The sequence below is a fragment of the Triturus cristatus genome, chromosome 3_2, assembly GCF_964204655.1.
Source record: "Triturus cristatus chromosome 3_2, aTriCri1.1, whole genome shotgun sequence".
Taxonomy (NCBI): Eukaryota; Metazoa; Chordata; class Amphibia; order Caudata; family Salamandridae; genus Triturus; species Triturus cristatus.
The window spans coordinates 353,646,781-353,664,550 of NC_140584.1; the positions used below are offsets into that span (position 1 = coordinate 353,646,781).

Sequence of the window (17,770 nt, forward strand, 5' to 3'; positions counted from 1 at the left end):
GGATTTTTGTACATGACAAATAGATTTACAAAGCACCCTGTCCCATGAACTAGTGGATATATTTATTAAATTACACATGCCTGAGTAGGTGTGGCAATAATTTGTGATTTTTTTGGTTGCAGAGATTTTGGCTTGGAATGGTGCCCTTTACCATTTGTTGCAGCCACAGAAGTTTGTGAAAGTGACATTTGTATACTTGTACAAAAATAGAGGTTTTGTCTGCTGCTATCTAGTAGGTGTAGTTTCAAATGCACCCTTTCATATTTGTTTTATTACGTTTGCTATTAGGTTAATGGTACAAAATGTTCTTGGCACAAAGCAATACCAGTTGTACCTTCTTGCAAATGTGCTTGAGTCCAGCATTGATGGTGAAATTACATGAGAAGAAAAATGCTATTCTGGTGAAGTTTGAGAAAAATAGTTTTGGCCTTTAAAACATACCTGCAGGTTGTAGTCCTAAAATACATCTATCTCATGTTTCCCACTTGTAATATTTTACATTGTTCACCATTTACATAGTCTCTTGGAGCTCATGGATGTCTCGATATGTAGACTGTTTTGTACTGGTTATTGGTCATCCAGAAACCTATTCTCTCATCGCAACAACATAGTGAAGCTCATTGAACCCTAATTAAGTCAGTGCAGCACCGTGATAAAAGAACTGCAAGCACACAGAAACACAGATTTTTTGTTTGGAAAAAAGACATGTTGCTGACCATGGTATAAGTTGTTCTTCTGAAATGGTAGTACATAGTTTCTTTGAATGTTGGAAACTATCCCATTTCCTGAATCCGTGATTAGTTTAGCAAGCTCCAAAACGAAATTTAGAAAAGTGAGTATTGTAATCTAGCTTGATTTGTATACCATAGAAACTGAAAGACTAAATATGGCAATCTTCCCATAGGAGCTCTCTTGTATGGCATGGTTCCACTTTCTATCAATGCTAGAAGGCAAACAAATGAGTTGGTGTCTTAATGGCAGTTGTTCTTATGTTTTGTCTTTTTTGCAATATAAGTTGAAATTGGAATGCAGCACTCTTACTGTTGTCACTTTTCTATATTGAAAGTGTTTTGGTCAGTAAATGTTTGGAATGCTACTGAAGCTATCTTTACATGGTTTAGAGAGCAAGCTTTGTATTGGATGCCCAACTCTGATTCTTGAAGGGTTAAATTAATGACACTATGACCATGCAAAGCATCGAAGTGAGAATAATGTAAATTGTCGAGGGGGGGGGGGGGAGCTGTATCGTGTTTCTTCCTGAAAACGTGGCATGAAGGATTGTGCAACTCAAAGACGACCGTTTGACTCTACTGATATTGACATCAGAAAGCCATCTTCCTTTTTGTCCTAATTTCATATGTGAAATTGTGTTGCAGGACGACTACATGGAGGCATTAACAAGACTACACATTACTGTTTCCAAAGCCTACAAAGTCAACCCTGACATGAACTTCGAGGTTTTTATTCACAAAGTGGATGGTTTATCAGACGATCATAAAATTGAAACTCAGAGGGATATACATCAGAGAGCAAATGATGACTTGGCAGATGCTGGACTGGAAAAGCTTCACTTGAGGTACTTCATTAATTTTGGAATGGTATTTGTAGTTTAAACACAATTCTGCCTTCAGCTTCAGTGACGTAGTGCAGTTATATCCATGGTCTTTTCAAAGGCCAGACTAATGTTGCTTTATCTAAACTTTGCCCTTTCTTTAGTTGTCTGCAGTTTGGTTTCAGCTGTTTTAAGTTGTTCTTTTTCTTTTTGGTTTAATTTAGGTTTCCATTCCCTTGACTATTTGCGATGTTGGTTGGGTTCTGATCATGCAACAACACTTTATATAGGTTCTTCACTTGCTCATATAAATATGGTGCTCGCAGACCACATTGTAATGTATAATCAGAAAGAATGCCAGATTCGTAGAATCTTAGAACATCCTACAGTCTGTAGGCATGTGTCTACTTATGCATGTAAAGGACAAACTCTTCTTAAATTCGTAGTTCACTTTCATCTCTTTCTTTTCCCTTCTCTGGGGGAAAAAAGGATTCATGTTAAGCCAGGTACCAACCAAATGTAGTCTGTGTATCTCTTCCTATCCACTTCTGGTATTATGGCATGCTTTTTTTACTCTCCTGAAACTCCATAGGAAAATCTATCTTCGTTTGATGAAGAAGAATCTCAAAACTCTTTCAAGTCCTGTAGAGCTTATCCTTCTTTTCAGCCCTGAAATCTAGAGTCTTGTTGTTGTTACTACTTGTCTAACACCTCTTAACGACACTTATTTTAAAGAACTTACCAATGTACCATTTGCCAAAATATTTTTTTAATGATTCAGCATCTTTCAATATACCTTTGTTCTTAAAGCTGTATCTGTACCAGTCTATTTTTAATTACCCCTATGAGTTTGTAAAAGCCTACTGCTATTAAACCTAGTTTTTAGGTCGTTACTCTACAAGACCTGCTGTATTCAATCTACTGGGGGAAATTCCGCCTGCTGCTTACCATTGTTTCACGTCTGCGTCGGTCTTCTTTAATGTGTCCTTATTGGTTGGCACACCCATACATCATTTCTGTTTGCTACTCCCTTGCGCTGAAACTGTTTATTTGTTTCTTTGGGGACTACTTTAGTAAAGGAAAGGTGATAACGCTTGCAAATATAGCGCTGGAACATGCAGGCTGGCAGACGCTTCCTCGCTCGCCTTGCGTTTTTTTTCTTACCCTAAACCCCTCCTGTGTGTCGGCATGCGCAGCGAAAATCATGGTCATGCATTCTAATGCACACAGCACAGTGCACCACACATATTCACTTACTGGTGTTTAAGGCAATCCATTTCCACTCTGACTCCTCACTGCCGATTCAAGTGGAATATCGCTACTACGGTCCAAAGAACATATCAAACTAATCACTCATCTAGCTGCCGTTACAATAGGTCTCGCATTCGTTAAAGTTAGAGCTGTTGGCATTGAAAATTACATTGTGTTTTTCTTTTGTTTTTTATTTGCAGTTGAATAATTATATTTGCATAGCGCTATTGCCATTTGCATAAAAAGGCAAAAGTAAAAAACATTGTCGTTTTCAACCTCAATACCTCTAACTTTTTAACAAATGCGAGACCTATTGCATTGCAAATGCTTGTTTTTTTTGTTTAGCCTTTCTGTACTGTCCAACTGTGCGGCCACAACCAGGCAAGTGGTTGTGGCCACAATTCCCTTTCTCTAGTGTGTTCTTTCTTGCTTTATCGCCACCCTTGGCATTCTTCCGAGATGGCAACATAGTTTCCTGCAGTAAACTGAGATTTGTTTGTGCAACATTGATAGAGTCCATTTTTTCTCTGATTTGCAAAACAAAAGATTGTGCAAATCAACGTATGGGCTGTTTGCCACTGCAAACATTGTTATTGTAAAACATCATCTTTACCATTCTTATTTGCTCAGATTTATTTTTTTCTTTAAATAATTCTCTGCTGATGTCTCGGAATGTCTGAAAAGGTTAAGGAAAGATGTAATCAAAACATGGAAATTTCTGCAGAAAGCTAATTGACACCAACTATTGCCAACCTGCACTTGTCTTATCATTCCCTCAATTGAAAGATGTTTAGCTTGTGTCACACATGAAAGCTACCCATACTTCTTTTGCGGGTCATTATGAAATTATTGTGGCACACTAGTGCTCTGTATATGGGCCACTCAAACGTACACATTTTTTGGGGGACTAGTGCTGACAACCTGGCAATGTAGTTTGCACTGGCAGCGGTGTTTTTGTTGGCATGTTGAATGACTTTAAGACCCTGGCTCATGTTGCTGCAGGAAAACACTTTTCCTCCCCCAGTTTCAGTTGAGAGGCATCTATAGTTGGAGTAACCTCTGCTTGTCTGTACTTGCATGTTTCTGTGATAGGCTTATTTTGGCAAAGTTATTACTGTGCCTTAACTGTAGTCACAATTCTAGCTATACTTTTTTTTTCCACAGCCTTGGGGGCATTCTGTTTTTTAATGGAAGGTATAACTTTGGTGATTCGCTCCATAGTTTAATGCAACTATTACAATGTTCTAGTTACTGCTTTTCAAGTTTGTCCTACTATACTTTTGATGGTCTGACTTACAGATTCACAGAATATATAACGTTGGGAGTACTGTACTTTGTACTTTTCAAATCTGTGTGCAAAGTAAAGCTTTTCAGAAGAAACCAATGAAGCAGTTAAAAACAAACTACAAAATTATAAACATGTTTAAAAACTGTGCATAAATCTGAATCTGCATATTTGCACAATTTTTATGTATTGTTACTCCTTTGATGCCACTGATCTGATGGGCAGCCCGACTCAGTAATTTCCTTTCTGAAACCTTCCACCATTCATGTGGCACAGCCAAATCCTCGGCATAAAACTCCACTACCTTATGCAGACTGGAAAGACTTGAGGATGCACCAGGGTCGAGGATGCACCATGCGCAAAAGTCAACACTTGTTGCGTGTAATGTTGCTTTTTTATGCACATTTTGTTAATAATTTGCAGCTAGTGTCTGTCTTGTTTGGCCTAAGTTTGTGTTTTAATAGTCTTTTGATAGCCATGAAGAAGTCCCTGTGTTTCGGGATCAGACGCGTTAGCTGTGTCCTTGTCCCTGTTTTAAAGACCAAGCAAAGAAATAAAAAACAAACAGTCCAAATATGTGTTTTGTGATGTTTGGTTTCAATGTTTGAAACTCCCTGTAACTCAGATTTTAGAATCTCTTTGAGATATTAGTCCCCATGCCACGTTTCCTCTTGTTATACTCTTGTATTGGAATGCTTCTCCCTCTTGTGAAATGTGTAATTATTGGGGTTTTTCTCGACGGTTGACCCTGGGAGTGGGAACCTGCCTTTTCGGGAACTGTACAATGAAAAGTACATTGTACATTGTAAAGTGCAATGAAATCGTACCACAGCTGTTCTGGTGGTATTTTTTGGACAAGTCTCCTCACTGGTCTCAAATAGGCACCTCAGTCCGAGTGCCAAAGATCAAATCATTAAAGAGTTTGTGCTAAGGGATTCTTGCCTGTAAAAACAAAAGAAGGAACATTTGAAAAGATATGAGAGAAGGAAATGGGGAACAGAGAATTCACACAACTACTGACCCTTGGCGGACATATCAAAGAACATATCTTTCTTTTACAAAACGGCACAGCTCAGACTTCCAGTCACCAATCACTCCTCTGGACAATTGTATACATTTCCTGATTGTTCTTTTAAATCGATCATTCCATTGGTTTGGGGATGGAAGAGCGATCCTTTCTGGTAAACAATCACTCTTCCAACCAAAACAGCCTTTTAACTTTGGGGTGCAACTGCACACAATTGTCAGTCAAAATTATTTTGCAGTTACTTTTATTGTTAAAAAGCTCTTTAAGAACTGCAATCACAGTTCTAATAGTTATATCCTTTACAATGGCAAACTCCAACCAGCATGATTATAAATGAGTCCACCAAAATTAAAAGAAATAATTAGGCATAGAAACTCTGGATACAAATTCCATAATATTGAAGGCTATCTCCTCCAACGATCCCTTAGGAACATGCTTGCAAATCATAGGAGAAGTTCCTACTCTTCTCACCTTATTGCTAACGTTGCCGACCGCTCACTCTCACCATCTCACAAAGCACCGGACACACGTCAGCCAGAATCACACTGTTTTCCTTTTTCTCCAACCATTTCTCTTCAGTGATGCATCCTCCAGTAATGCTTAAGTAAACTTCGGAACACCACTAAACACTTACAGCACAATGTCCTTTCACATTCCTCAACAGAACACAAAAGTGTCCTCATCACACACAATGTATTATGAAAACCTCTAAGGCCTCTTGATGGTGGAATAACTGTATTCTCAAAACTCTTAAAGGCAAAAGCCAGGGTAGCTTCTATGCCTTTCTGGACCAGTTTGCAAGCCACTCAAAGGCCTTTTTCATTAGCATCTGTGATTAGCTGACATGCGACATTTGGTATATAGGTTTAAAGTTCTTGGGCTCCCGCAATACACTTTTTGATGTTATCAAACTCTTTTTGACATATCACTCCATAGAAAGTCAACTCCTTTTCTAGGCGAATACCTAATGACTGTTCTACTAGCAAAATCTCGACACAAAACAGGCATAAAGTTCTGACCTTTCTAAAAATGTCTGAACTTATTATTTCTTTAGAGGTCTAGGCCGATTAACAGTTCTATGAGTTAAGTCATCTTTGGGAAAACACCCATAGCTGATGAAGTTTGACCGAAGTAGTTTACCTTGTTGTGTTAAAATTTGTATTTCTTAGTTTACAAGGTGAAACCATTGATTTTCAAAATTTGAAGTACCTTTCTCAGCCGTAGAGAATGTTGTTTCAAGTCATCACTAAAGACCAAGATCTTGGAAAAAAATTACCTCAAACGTTTTCAAATACGTTTGACATCAAGCGTTGGAAACGCTGCAGAACATAACCCAAAAGTCTTGCAATTGAAACAATACATTGAACATGGAGTAATGTTAATGTCTAAAATCATCATTCAGATTTATTTGGTGGTATGATGCTGTCAAATGGAGCGTAAAAAAAGTATAATTTCTGTAATGTTTGGTAAAGGAATCCTGTCTTCCACTGCATTGTTGTTTAGTTCCCAAAAATAAATAGAGCCTGATCTTGCCCCTTGTGTGCTACTGTATGGCTTTTCCCAAACTTTAACTGATCCTCCTCCGTTTCCCCAGCCTCTATGATACTAAGGGATACCCTTATGGCCTTATTTACAACTGGAACAGTCTTGTTCTTAAGCTTTATATGTTTAACATAACCATGTATGCACCCTGTCATATCCGATAAACCCTCAGAAAACTCCTTTATCAACTCTGATTACAAAGTGCTGACACTGCTCACTGACACCTGTGGCATGGATTTGCGATCAAGGGGAATTCCCCGACAGCTTTCGATGTGGCCAGCTCAGCACGGTCACCCACTACAGGAACATACACCTTACTGTGAGTAGTGTTTCTCCTAAATTCAAACCAGGTGTCAAAGTATCCCAAAAGTTCAATGTTTTTGTCACCATATGGGTATGTACAATCATAAGGGTCTTTAAGCTATAATTTCCCTTTGACTTTCTCTGCAATGTCAGTGTCCAACATCATGGAAAACGATATCCTCTTTGTTCTGGATAACCAGTTCACTCTTAAATAAACCAACATCATAAGCACTCTCCTCTATTATGCAAAACTGCTTTCACTTTTGGTACCGCGCGCGACGCTGCATCTGCTTTCACTTTTGCCAGGTTTAAAGTGTTGCACTCACCGCTGTCCGAGATGTGAAATAAATCCTATGGCTTCAACTCTGGATGCAATAAACAATTCCAGGTCGTCTGGCTCTTTAAAATTGAAGCCACACAGTATTTCAGGGTCACACACTAGGCAGTAGTTAAACAAAGAGGCTAGAAACCTTTACCATGGTGTTTGTCAACATTTTGTTTGAGGTGTTGTGGTAAATAAAATTCATTACCGGGACTTAATTTGATACAGAAACATAATAAAATAGCTCAGTAAATAAGAGGCAGAATCCGTGGTATTAGAGGTTCGGAATGGGCTTTATTCCAATGATCGATTATAATCGGTTGCTCCAAGTTCCGTCACCACGAAGGTTCAGGAAGTGAAGTACATACTTTATTGACAAGAAATGACTTTTATAGTACATACATTACAATGAAGCGAATGCAGTAGGCGTAACAATTGATAAGGAAAATGACGATTCATATGCGTAACCGAAAATGGGTGTAATAAGGAGTAAAAAGGAACATAATTGGTTATGATGTCATATATAGGTGGATCTATAAGATAATACTTGGCATAGATGCGCGCGCAGCAGCATGACGTGTGATTGACGTGCAACTAGGGGGTGAGGGGGACTTGACATTTAGCTCTACATGTGGAGACAAGAAGTCTGGGGGGTCAAGTCAACCTAATCCCAAATCATATCTAACATCCTATGTTTAAAGAACTATGTTATCCACAAAAGAAGGACTCTCGGACAGAATCTATTCTATACTGACTATACTGACTGTTAGTGCGTGTACAAGCGTCTAAGTGTCTACACTAGATGCGAGGGCAGGAATTTTCCATAGTAACAGGGCTATGAATTACTTGCATAAAGACAGAGAAGCCGAGCCTTTGCTTGGTAGCTGGAAGAATGTTTACTTAAACTACTAGACAGGAATGCATCGGGCAGGGAACGGAGCAGATAATTTTCGAAGGTGAAATACAGTTCTTGGCAGGCAGCAAGCTGATGTCAGGCTTCGTGAGCCGCGCAGAGAATGAGACAAAGTTCATGGTCACAGATGCAGGCTCGGACTGGAGCTTTCAGAGGCAGAAGGCAAGAGAAGCTTGATGACAGAATCAGGGCCTACTTGCCTGGACTGTAAAATGGCATAAGTGAACCATATAAAGGCGGTGGCCTTTCGTACTTAGGAATGGAATATCCGGCCCATTCATGGCGGATCAACAGAGGACATGTTAACGGTGGACGCACATGTATTTGCGTCTTCATAACTGGAACTGGAGGGAACATACATGTACTTGTAACATGCACATAGAACCGTTGGGGTCCAAGATAGGGGACATAACTGACCAGAAAAATCCATATTTCCACATTCCCTCCTTGTCCCCTACTTGCCCGTCAAGAGGTATCAATCTTCATTAATCCATTGATCTGTTCATATAGCATCATTTGTTCTTCTTTCTTTTTCCGGGATCTTGAATGAAAATCTTGATGTGGAATGCACGATGTGGCACACAGACCACAGATCGCTGGTCCACATTGTAGACATAGGCAGCAACTGAATAGTATGAGAAGGCCAATACCTAGAAATGATAGAACTCTCCATCCCCAGGCTGATATCACACTCCAAAACCAACCGGACCAAGTCCAAGTGCCTGGGTTCTGGTGTATCTGGCTTACAATCTTATGAAGGCGAGTTATAGCTTTATATACAGATGGCGAATTTTCTGGTATGAATACGCAGCAGCTTGATCCGATGACCCTACAAGCTCCGCCCCTATCAGCCAGGATGACGTCAAGGACAAGACGATTTTGAAGCACAACAGTCCGCATAGCAGACTGCTCTTCTGTTAAATTGCCTAAGGCGGAAATAGTTTCATTCACTACTGCTTCAAGGGTTCTAGTTAATCTACGTATCAGCTTACTATTAGTAACAGTACCTATATAGGGAAAGATGCCTTTATTGAAATCTGTGTATTTTTCCCATGCTGTTTCAGTGTAATCGACAATCGGGAGATCTCTCCGCTCTCTGTTGTGTACTAAATGAATATTTCTATAATAATCAGGAGGAGCTAGGAAAACAGGTGGCAAAAGGAATGCAATGTAGCAGGTACCATCCCAATCTAGAGGTAGACGCATATATGCAGTCTGACCACATATAAAGTAGGAGTGGCGATAAGCTCTAAATGAAGATTTACCTTGATCACTGAATTCTACTGTAGTAGTGCATTTACTATGGCCCATATGTATGGAACCAACTTTTCTTACACACAATTCACCTTTCGCTGGGAATACTGACATGGTTGGTAAAACTAGTTCAACTTCGGATTCGACATTTAGAACCATGAGATTAGGAGTAAAGTTACCTAATCCATATACTTCATTTTCTAGATCAGTTCCTGTTCCTTTGGGGCGACCCTCCTTGTCAGGGTAACAGACTTTGAATAAAACTAGGTTCAGATTTCCCCATACCCACTGGTCTTGGTAGACGGCTGTATCTGAGTCTATGGAATTGATTAAACTGAACCATGCTCCACAGGAGCCATTATGTGTAAACGGATGTGGAAAGAAAGGCAGGACTCCTTCATAATTCTGATAGGGAGGGAGCCGGCCACACACCCAACAATTAGTTGCATTACTAGTCTGATGGGAATGATGTAACATACTAATGAAAGTGTTATTGCGCAGCGCAAGTCTATAAGACAATTCATGCGGGGGTAAGTCACTAAAAGAATGTTCAGCAGTAACATTGTAAACGTTTCTGGCAATAGGGTAATATATGTGCAACAATATACTTGCAGTAATTATTAAAAGACTTAAGAAAAACAAGATTAATAATGTCACTATGCAATGGCTACGCAGTGATTTACAATACGCCTGTCGTTTCATCATTTTTCACGACTGTCCATGATTCAGGTCTAGGCGATACATGTCGGAGACAGATTCAACCGCTTCACCTAGGAGAGGACTTAAACAATCAAATCGTCCGACGGCCTAGGCCTTAATTTTAGATTATAGAGTTCTTTACTGTCGGCCTCAGCCAGAGGTAGTTTTGAGTCAATTGGTGAGGACACACGAGGTGGGCTGTTTACATCTGAAGGAAGTCCATGAAATTTCTTGATATGACTTGAATGCACCCATCCTTTCCTGCCCTCGATCTTCACGGCTGTCCTTGTGGTCAGCAGGACCAATTTGGGTGCCTTCCACCTGGGCTCCAGCTGGGTCTTTCGGTCGAAATTTCTCACAAGCACAAGGTCCCCCGGAACTACGTCATGGGGTTTCACCTCAGTGTTGTCGGGAAAGGCTGCAGCTACCTGTGAACGACAAGATTGTAGTGCAGACATCAAGGAAGCCAAGTAATCTGTCAGCATATTACAGTCAATATCAGTTATTTTGCGTGGTATAGGCGTCCCCCACATATTTGGTGGTCTGCCGAAGATCACCTCATACGGGGATAGCCCTGTTCGAGAGTGTGCTACCATTCTTGTGAAAAAGAGTGCAACTGGTAGTGCTACTACCCAGTCGACACCTTTCTCCCTGCATATTTTGGACAATCTAATTTTCAGTGTCTGATTATGTCTTTCTACGAGACCTGCTGCCTCAGGGTGTCGGACACAGTGGAATTTCCACTGATAACCTAACAAAAGTGAAACATGTTTCATTAATTCGGATGAGAACGGCTGGCCGTTATCTGAGTGAACAACACGTGGTAAACCGTATCGTGGGAAGAATTCTCGAACTAACTGTTTGGCAGTAGTCGGGGCAGTGTAATCTGAAACCGGGTATGCCTCCGTCCAGCGGGACAGAGCGCAGACAACTACGAGAACATATTTGAATCCTCGACATCGTTCCATCTGGATATAATCCATCTGGAGGACTTCAAAAGGGTGATTAGGAGGATGAAATCCACCTTGTTCTACGGGAACACTTTTTCCTGGGTTGAACTGGCAACAGATCATACAGGTACGGACCTTTTGTTTGGCTGCTGCTCGTAAATGTTTATTGAACCAAATGTGTTGAATGCTGTCTAGCATAGCTTTTTCTCCTAGATGTGCTGGACTATGTATAGTGTTAATTATAACTTGGACCATTGAATCAGGAAGGAACCACACGGACTTTTCCTTCATCATCCATCCTTGATCCGTTTGGATCCCTCCTAATTCAGTCCATTTCTTTATTTCTTCTGATGTAGCATGTGTCTGGATGTCAATTAAGTCAAAAGTAGGATCTTTAACTGTCATACAATGTGTCGGGACTATTGTCTTTGTCATGTCGGATGTTCGTGTTTGAGCAGTCTGTTTAGCTGTTCTGTCAGCTAAATCATTGCCTTGAGAAATGATATCAGTAACTTTCGTATGTGCTTTGCATTTCATAATCGATATTGCAATCGGTAGATGTATCGCATCTAATAAAGCATGAATGAGGGGTCCGTGCTGAATGTGGGCACCGTGAGAAGTTAAATAACCTCTCTCTCGCCACAGTACGCCGAAGTCATGTACAACTCCGAATGCATAACGTGAATCAGTGTATATGTTGACTTTTTTATTTGTAGCTTGAATACAGGCTTGTGTCAGAGCGACGAGCTCTGCTGCTTGAGCGGACAAAGTATTTATATGATTTGTTTCAATGACCTCAGTATCTGTTGTGACTGCGTAAGCAGCCACTAACTCTCCTGTATTTGTTCTCATACATGAACCATCTACATACAATGTCAGGTCTGGATCTGACAACGGGACATCGGTTAAATCTTGTCTGGGTTTCGTCGTTATTGTAATAACATCAATACAGTCATGGGCTAGTGGGTCTGTTCCGATTACTGGCAAAAGTGTGGCAGGATTCAATGTGTTACAGCGTCTGATTTCTATATGTGGCTGGAACAATGTAAGTTCGTACCCTGTAAGTCGCGCAATAGTCAAGTGTTGTGTTTGCGTTCGATTCACAAGAACCTCCACTGCATGTGGTACTTGTACTGTCAATGGATGTCCTAACACTATGGCATCGCTTTGTCTGATTGCTAAAGCTGTCGCTGCCACTGATTTCAGGCATGCAGGCAGAGCCTGAGCTACGGGATCTAATGTGCTAGAAAAATAAGCACATGGTTTGTGTGCTCCTGCTTGTTCCTGTGTGAGTACTGACAGGGCAGTACCTTCGCGTTCTGTAACAAAGAGTGTAAACTGTTTTCTGTAACATGGCGTTGCTAAAACAGGTGCTTGACATAAAGCTTTCTTTAGGCTTTCAAAAGCTTGTGTATGTTCCTGAGTCCAAGGGAGAACAGTCGATGTGGCTGCCTCCTGGGTTGTCAACTGAATGAGTGATTTTGCTAGAAATGCATATTGGGGGATCCACTGTCTACAATATGAAGTGAGGCCTATAAAAGCCCGCACCTCCTTTTGTGTCTTGGGTATTGGCATGTTAGCTATTAACTGAATGCGGTCTGGTGTAAGCTGCCTTCCCTCCTTGGACAGCGAGTGTCCAAGATAAATAACTCGCTGGACACAGAATTGCAGCTTAGAAGGGGACACCTTGTGCCCCTTTTCGGCTAGAAATTGTAAAACTGTCAGTGATGCTTTTTCACATTCGGGTTCGCTTCGGGCGGTGATCAGCAGATCATCGACATATTGAAGCAAGGCAGTGTTAACTGGCATGTGGATACTGTCAAGTTCTCGTTTCAGTGCTTGGCTATAGATGCTGGGGCTTTCTGTAAATCCTTGAGGTGCGCGTGAGAATTTAAAGCTACGTCCATTTAAACTAAATCCGAACAAATATTGACTTTCCGGATCTATTGGGACGCTGAAAAAGGCATTTTTGAGATCAATTACAGTAAAGAATGTTGCTGCGGAATCAATAGCTGTCAGTAATGATGAGATATCGGGGACCACAGGGAATTGTGGCACAATACACTTATTTAATTCGCGCAGATCAATAATCAATCGATATACTGGCGGGGCCTTTGGATCTGTTCGTTTAAGAATCGGAATTATTGGTGAATTACATACATTGGAGTCTGTTTCCACAACCACTCCTTGGGCAATGAGCTCGTCAATGATTTGTAGTAAAGCCACTACAGCATCTGGTGGTAACTTGTATTGTCGCATTCGTGGTAGTACCACTCCTGCCTTTAATGTGACTCGATATGGTGTAATATTCATGCAACCAACATCAGTAGGGCCTTGTGCCCATAGATGTGTAGGTAAAGTCTGCAGTCGGGGATCCATGTCTCTAGATACATAGTGACCTTTAAAATCACGTAAAAACAATCTTACTCCTTCCGGAGAACAACATATTATAGCTCCTAGAGCTTTCAATGTTTTTATTCCTAACAGGTTTTCTGGACATGATTTAGTAAGCAATAAATCGGTAGTTCGGGTCAAAGGTCCTATCGTAAGTGGAAGAGGTTGTGACACTTCATTAACAATAGGTTTTCCTGAAAAACCAAGGGAAATATTCTGAGAGCCTGAGAGGGGTGCCCCTGGAACTTCACTACGTTTTATGGTCGTTCGACTTGCCCCTGTATCGAGTAAAAATTTTCTGTCTTGGCCTAACAATTCACTATGTACATAAGGTCCTTCTTGATCTACAGGGATCTCGATAAGGGGTAAGTCAACTTCCCTCTCTAGGCTTGTTCATGCGTATCGTTGGTAATCAGGATAGTCGTACTGTGCGGTCTGGTACAGTTGTCGTGTCGTGGTTTGTGTGGCAGCAACGGGCAGCGCTGGTGCAGCTGGCACAAACTGTACAGACTGGGGTGGAGCTGGCATGGACTGTGCATGTTGCAAGGCTCCTTGTTCATTCTGATCCTGTCTAGGTGGCCGTGGTCTTGCTTTTGTATTACCTATGGCGATATTATGTTTCAAAACTGGACAATCGTGTACGTAATGACCTGGCTTTTTACAATAATTGCATGTCCCTTTTACAGGTCCTGCTGAATCACCGGAATGTGTCATACCCTTTTTATGTCCCTCAGCTGGAACTGTCTGAGAAACTAGCATTTTCATTTTTGTGTCTTTCATGCGTCTGTGTTCATGTTCTTGTTCCTCTCTAATTCTATTGTGATGGTATTGTAACATTTGTAACATTTGTGATGGAGTGTTACCTTGCCAGGTACTCTCGAATTTTAATACTCTATTCTTTACTTGGGGCAGGGCATTTTCCACTAATTTTGTTACAAACAGATGTGGGTATGATTCGCTACTTGCTTTTATGCCACTATTTATACCAAAACATTTTTCAAATCGGGCATAGTAATCACTAGTGTCTTCATCTTGCTTCTGTTTACAGGCTGAAATTGTACCCCAATCTTCCTTTTTCGTAGTTAATAAACGTGGCAGTACCTGTACTAATAAACCTGGTAGTGCTTTAGTTTTATCCCCGAGTCCTGCTCCTGCAGTTCGGGCCTTTTCTTCTGCTTCTAATACTGACCATTCTATCTTTTGGTCTCCTACCTCCCACTCTTTTTCCCTGAGTTTCTCATAAATGCCAGCAGGCATCAATACCTTTAATATTGTCATAATGTCGGGATAGGTATACTCTCCCATGAGTAGCATGTCTTTAATTTCTCGGTGAAAACCCGCTGGATCTTTGTCATGACTGGGTACCACTTTCTTCATTTCTAACAATTCTATTTTTGATATGGGCGTATATACAAATACGCGCTTAAACTCGTTGTCCTCGCCCTTTATTGGGTGCACTTCTCGTAAGGGATTCTGTCTATCCATGTAATACGTGGTTCTTTCCTTGATGGGCAATGAGACACGGTCTGAACATACAAAAAGAATATACTGCTTTCTTGATTCTAGAATTTCTTTAATTAATTTAGTACCTGAACCTCTCCATCTATTCATGAGTAATTCAGTCAATATATCAGGTAAGGGACCAGGGTCCGAATGCTGACTCTGATATAGTATAATGAGTTGTTGAATCATATAAATCCCAGCTAACCGCTGTTCATCCGGGGTGAGATTCAAAAATGCGCGTGCTACTGTATCATCACTATATTTTCCGGGACTGTCAACCCAATGGACAGCTGACCTGGCTAATTCTTGTTCATCCATAGAATCGAGAAAATGATAACCCCTTCGTTCTCGGAGTAATTTGTCAGCTGCTTGGAACGAATGCTCGTTAGACCTTATATGGACTATGGGTGTTTGAAATTTTCTGTTATTTTCTAGACACATCGGACGTATCGGATCAGTAAGACATCTAGTACTATTACAAGATCTTCTTCTACCTACATAGGCTATAGTTTCTGACTGTCCTGTGGGCAGTCCTGATCCTTCTTCCTCGCTTTGATCGAACTGGTCTACCGCTAATCTTTCTTCGTGTAGGCGTTCTATTTCTTTACGGATCTTTCGGCACATGGCTATTATACAATTCTGCTTATCATGTCTTCCTTCTGATATATTCTGACTCCATCTGGTAAGAGTTTGCATTGCTTCCGGGTCTACCCCTGGTCGGTCTTGATTTCTGATCACACAATTTATGAGGAAACGTAACAGTTCCCCCTGTATCTCCACTTTCTGATATTCCATAGCTCTGTTAATACATTCAGAATCTCGCCCTGTTTGAACAAAATGATATATATTATCTAGATGCGCAGTCATTCCTGGTAACTTCCCTAGATACACCGCGGCTCGTCTGATACGTAATGATGCTAGGGTCATTTCGTCCTCTTTTCCGGGCACAGGGTCATATCTACAATCTATAAGGAGTTCCTTAAGCGTACGGGCATTTATGAGTTTGGGGGTACGTGAATGTGCTGACTCTTGAAAGGTAAGTTTATTTATTCTGGGTGGCGTAGAGAAAATGTTACTAGCACCTCCCGTAGCCCCATCTGGGGTGTCGGGTGTGAAAGGATTCGTTGAACGTGACACAGCAACTATAGGTGTGGACACAGCTATAGAAGCAGCTGTAGGAACAGATGTAGAAACAGATGTGCTTGTCGGAACTTGTGACACGATCTGTTGCTGTAGGGATACGGGTACTGGGTCTTGGCGTTGAACCTCCCTGATAGGCGGTCTATGTGGGGCGGAATTAGCATACTCGGGAGCTGCGTCATCTAAATATGAGGAAAGAAAAACATCTTCTGCGGTTCTAGGATGCCCCTTAGGATGTACCTTTATTGGAAATAATGGGGTTGGCAAGTCTTTTGGTATTTCTGGAGTAGCCTTAGGTAATCCTTCAGCCAGAAGGGGATACATACCATTCATAAGGGCATTTCTTTGTCTGTCTACTTGTTCTGATTTCACTCGTGCACCTTCTTCAATTAATAGATTTTCTCGGACTTCATTTGATTTTTCTTTACTCTTCTCTTCCTGTCTACGTGCTTTTTCTGTTCGTCTATGTGATTCTTTACGCCATAATTCAATGGCGTCTTTCTGTGATTGTCTAGCTTTCTTTTTCCATAATTCTTCCTCTACTTTCACGATGCACTCTGCATCCCAGGTCCCCGCTGCGGGCCACCTCTGACTTTCTGGTAATTCCTTGGTGTAGTCTACCCATAGATCAAGAAATAATATGGCGTCTAGGCCATGTTTGTGATACATGAAGTACCCTGGAGTGTCCCTAGGAGGAATGGGAACAGCTTCTTCGAGTACCCCTTTTCTAGTTGTGATCTGTCTTAGTTTCGAAAAGAGTGGCATATTGAAAACTGATCTGATACTTGATTTTGAACAAACTTAATACCATAAACACACTAATGAACAGTCATTCATACCACAATATGCAGAACGTACTTAAAACATTTAACATTTACCTGAACAATGAACAATGATGACGATCTAAGGAGAACTTAAATCACTAAACATAATACTCGACATTAACTGAATTATATACTTGATATACTGCTAAACAGTACAGATACACTGCTGAAAACAGTGCAGACCGGATTTGTGTACCCAAACCCGTCTCGACCGGCACAAACTATGTGCACGTCAGAAAGCCTCCCCAGTAATGGTACTCACCGGGTAGCTCGGAAACGGAAGGCCTCGGAAACTCGACTGAACTTGAACCGGACTGGACTCAACTCGAACACTTCGGACACTGGACTCGACTTGGGACTTCGGAAACTGGTGGGCCTCTGTATACCTCGGATCTTGCTCTCTCAGCTAGGCTCTGGTCGGGATACTTCGCACTTCTCACCGCCTCGTCTGGGTGTTGATCGCAGCCTCAGTCGCCCCCGCTTGACCGGAGGGAGATACAGGAAATCCTGCTGGTACGCGTTATTGTCCGTCCAGCTGTGGTAGGAGACCGGGCCTGCAACTCACCGCCGGCGCGTGAGATGAGAAAGTGTCCCTGTTCGGGCGCCATTCATGTGGTAAATAAAATTCATTACCGGGACTTAATTTGATACAGAAACATAATAAAATAGCTCAGTAAATAAGAGGCAGAATCCGTGGTATTAGAGGTTCGGAATGGGCTTTATTCCAATGATCGATTATAATCGGTTGCTCCAAGTTCCGTCACCACGAAGGTTCAGGAAGTGAAGTACATACTTTATTGACAAGAAATGA

General features: G+C 41.2%; 1 protein-coding gene across 2 annotated transcripts in view; it reads left to right on the forward strand.

The window, feature by feature from the left end:
* Positions 1-17,770, forward strand: part of RRAGC (Ras related GTP binding C) — a 99,493-nt gene that overhangs the window by 24,457 nt on the left and 57,266 nt on the right. For both annotated transcript variants that reach the window (XM_085647868.1, XM_085647869.1), the window contains exon 3: positions 1,377-1,576. In XM_085647868.1, coding sequence (XP_085503994.1) covers positions 1,377-1,576 — 200 coding nt within the window. The remainder of the gene's footprint in view (positions 1-1,376; positions 1,577-17,770) is intronic.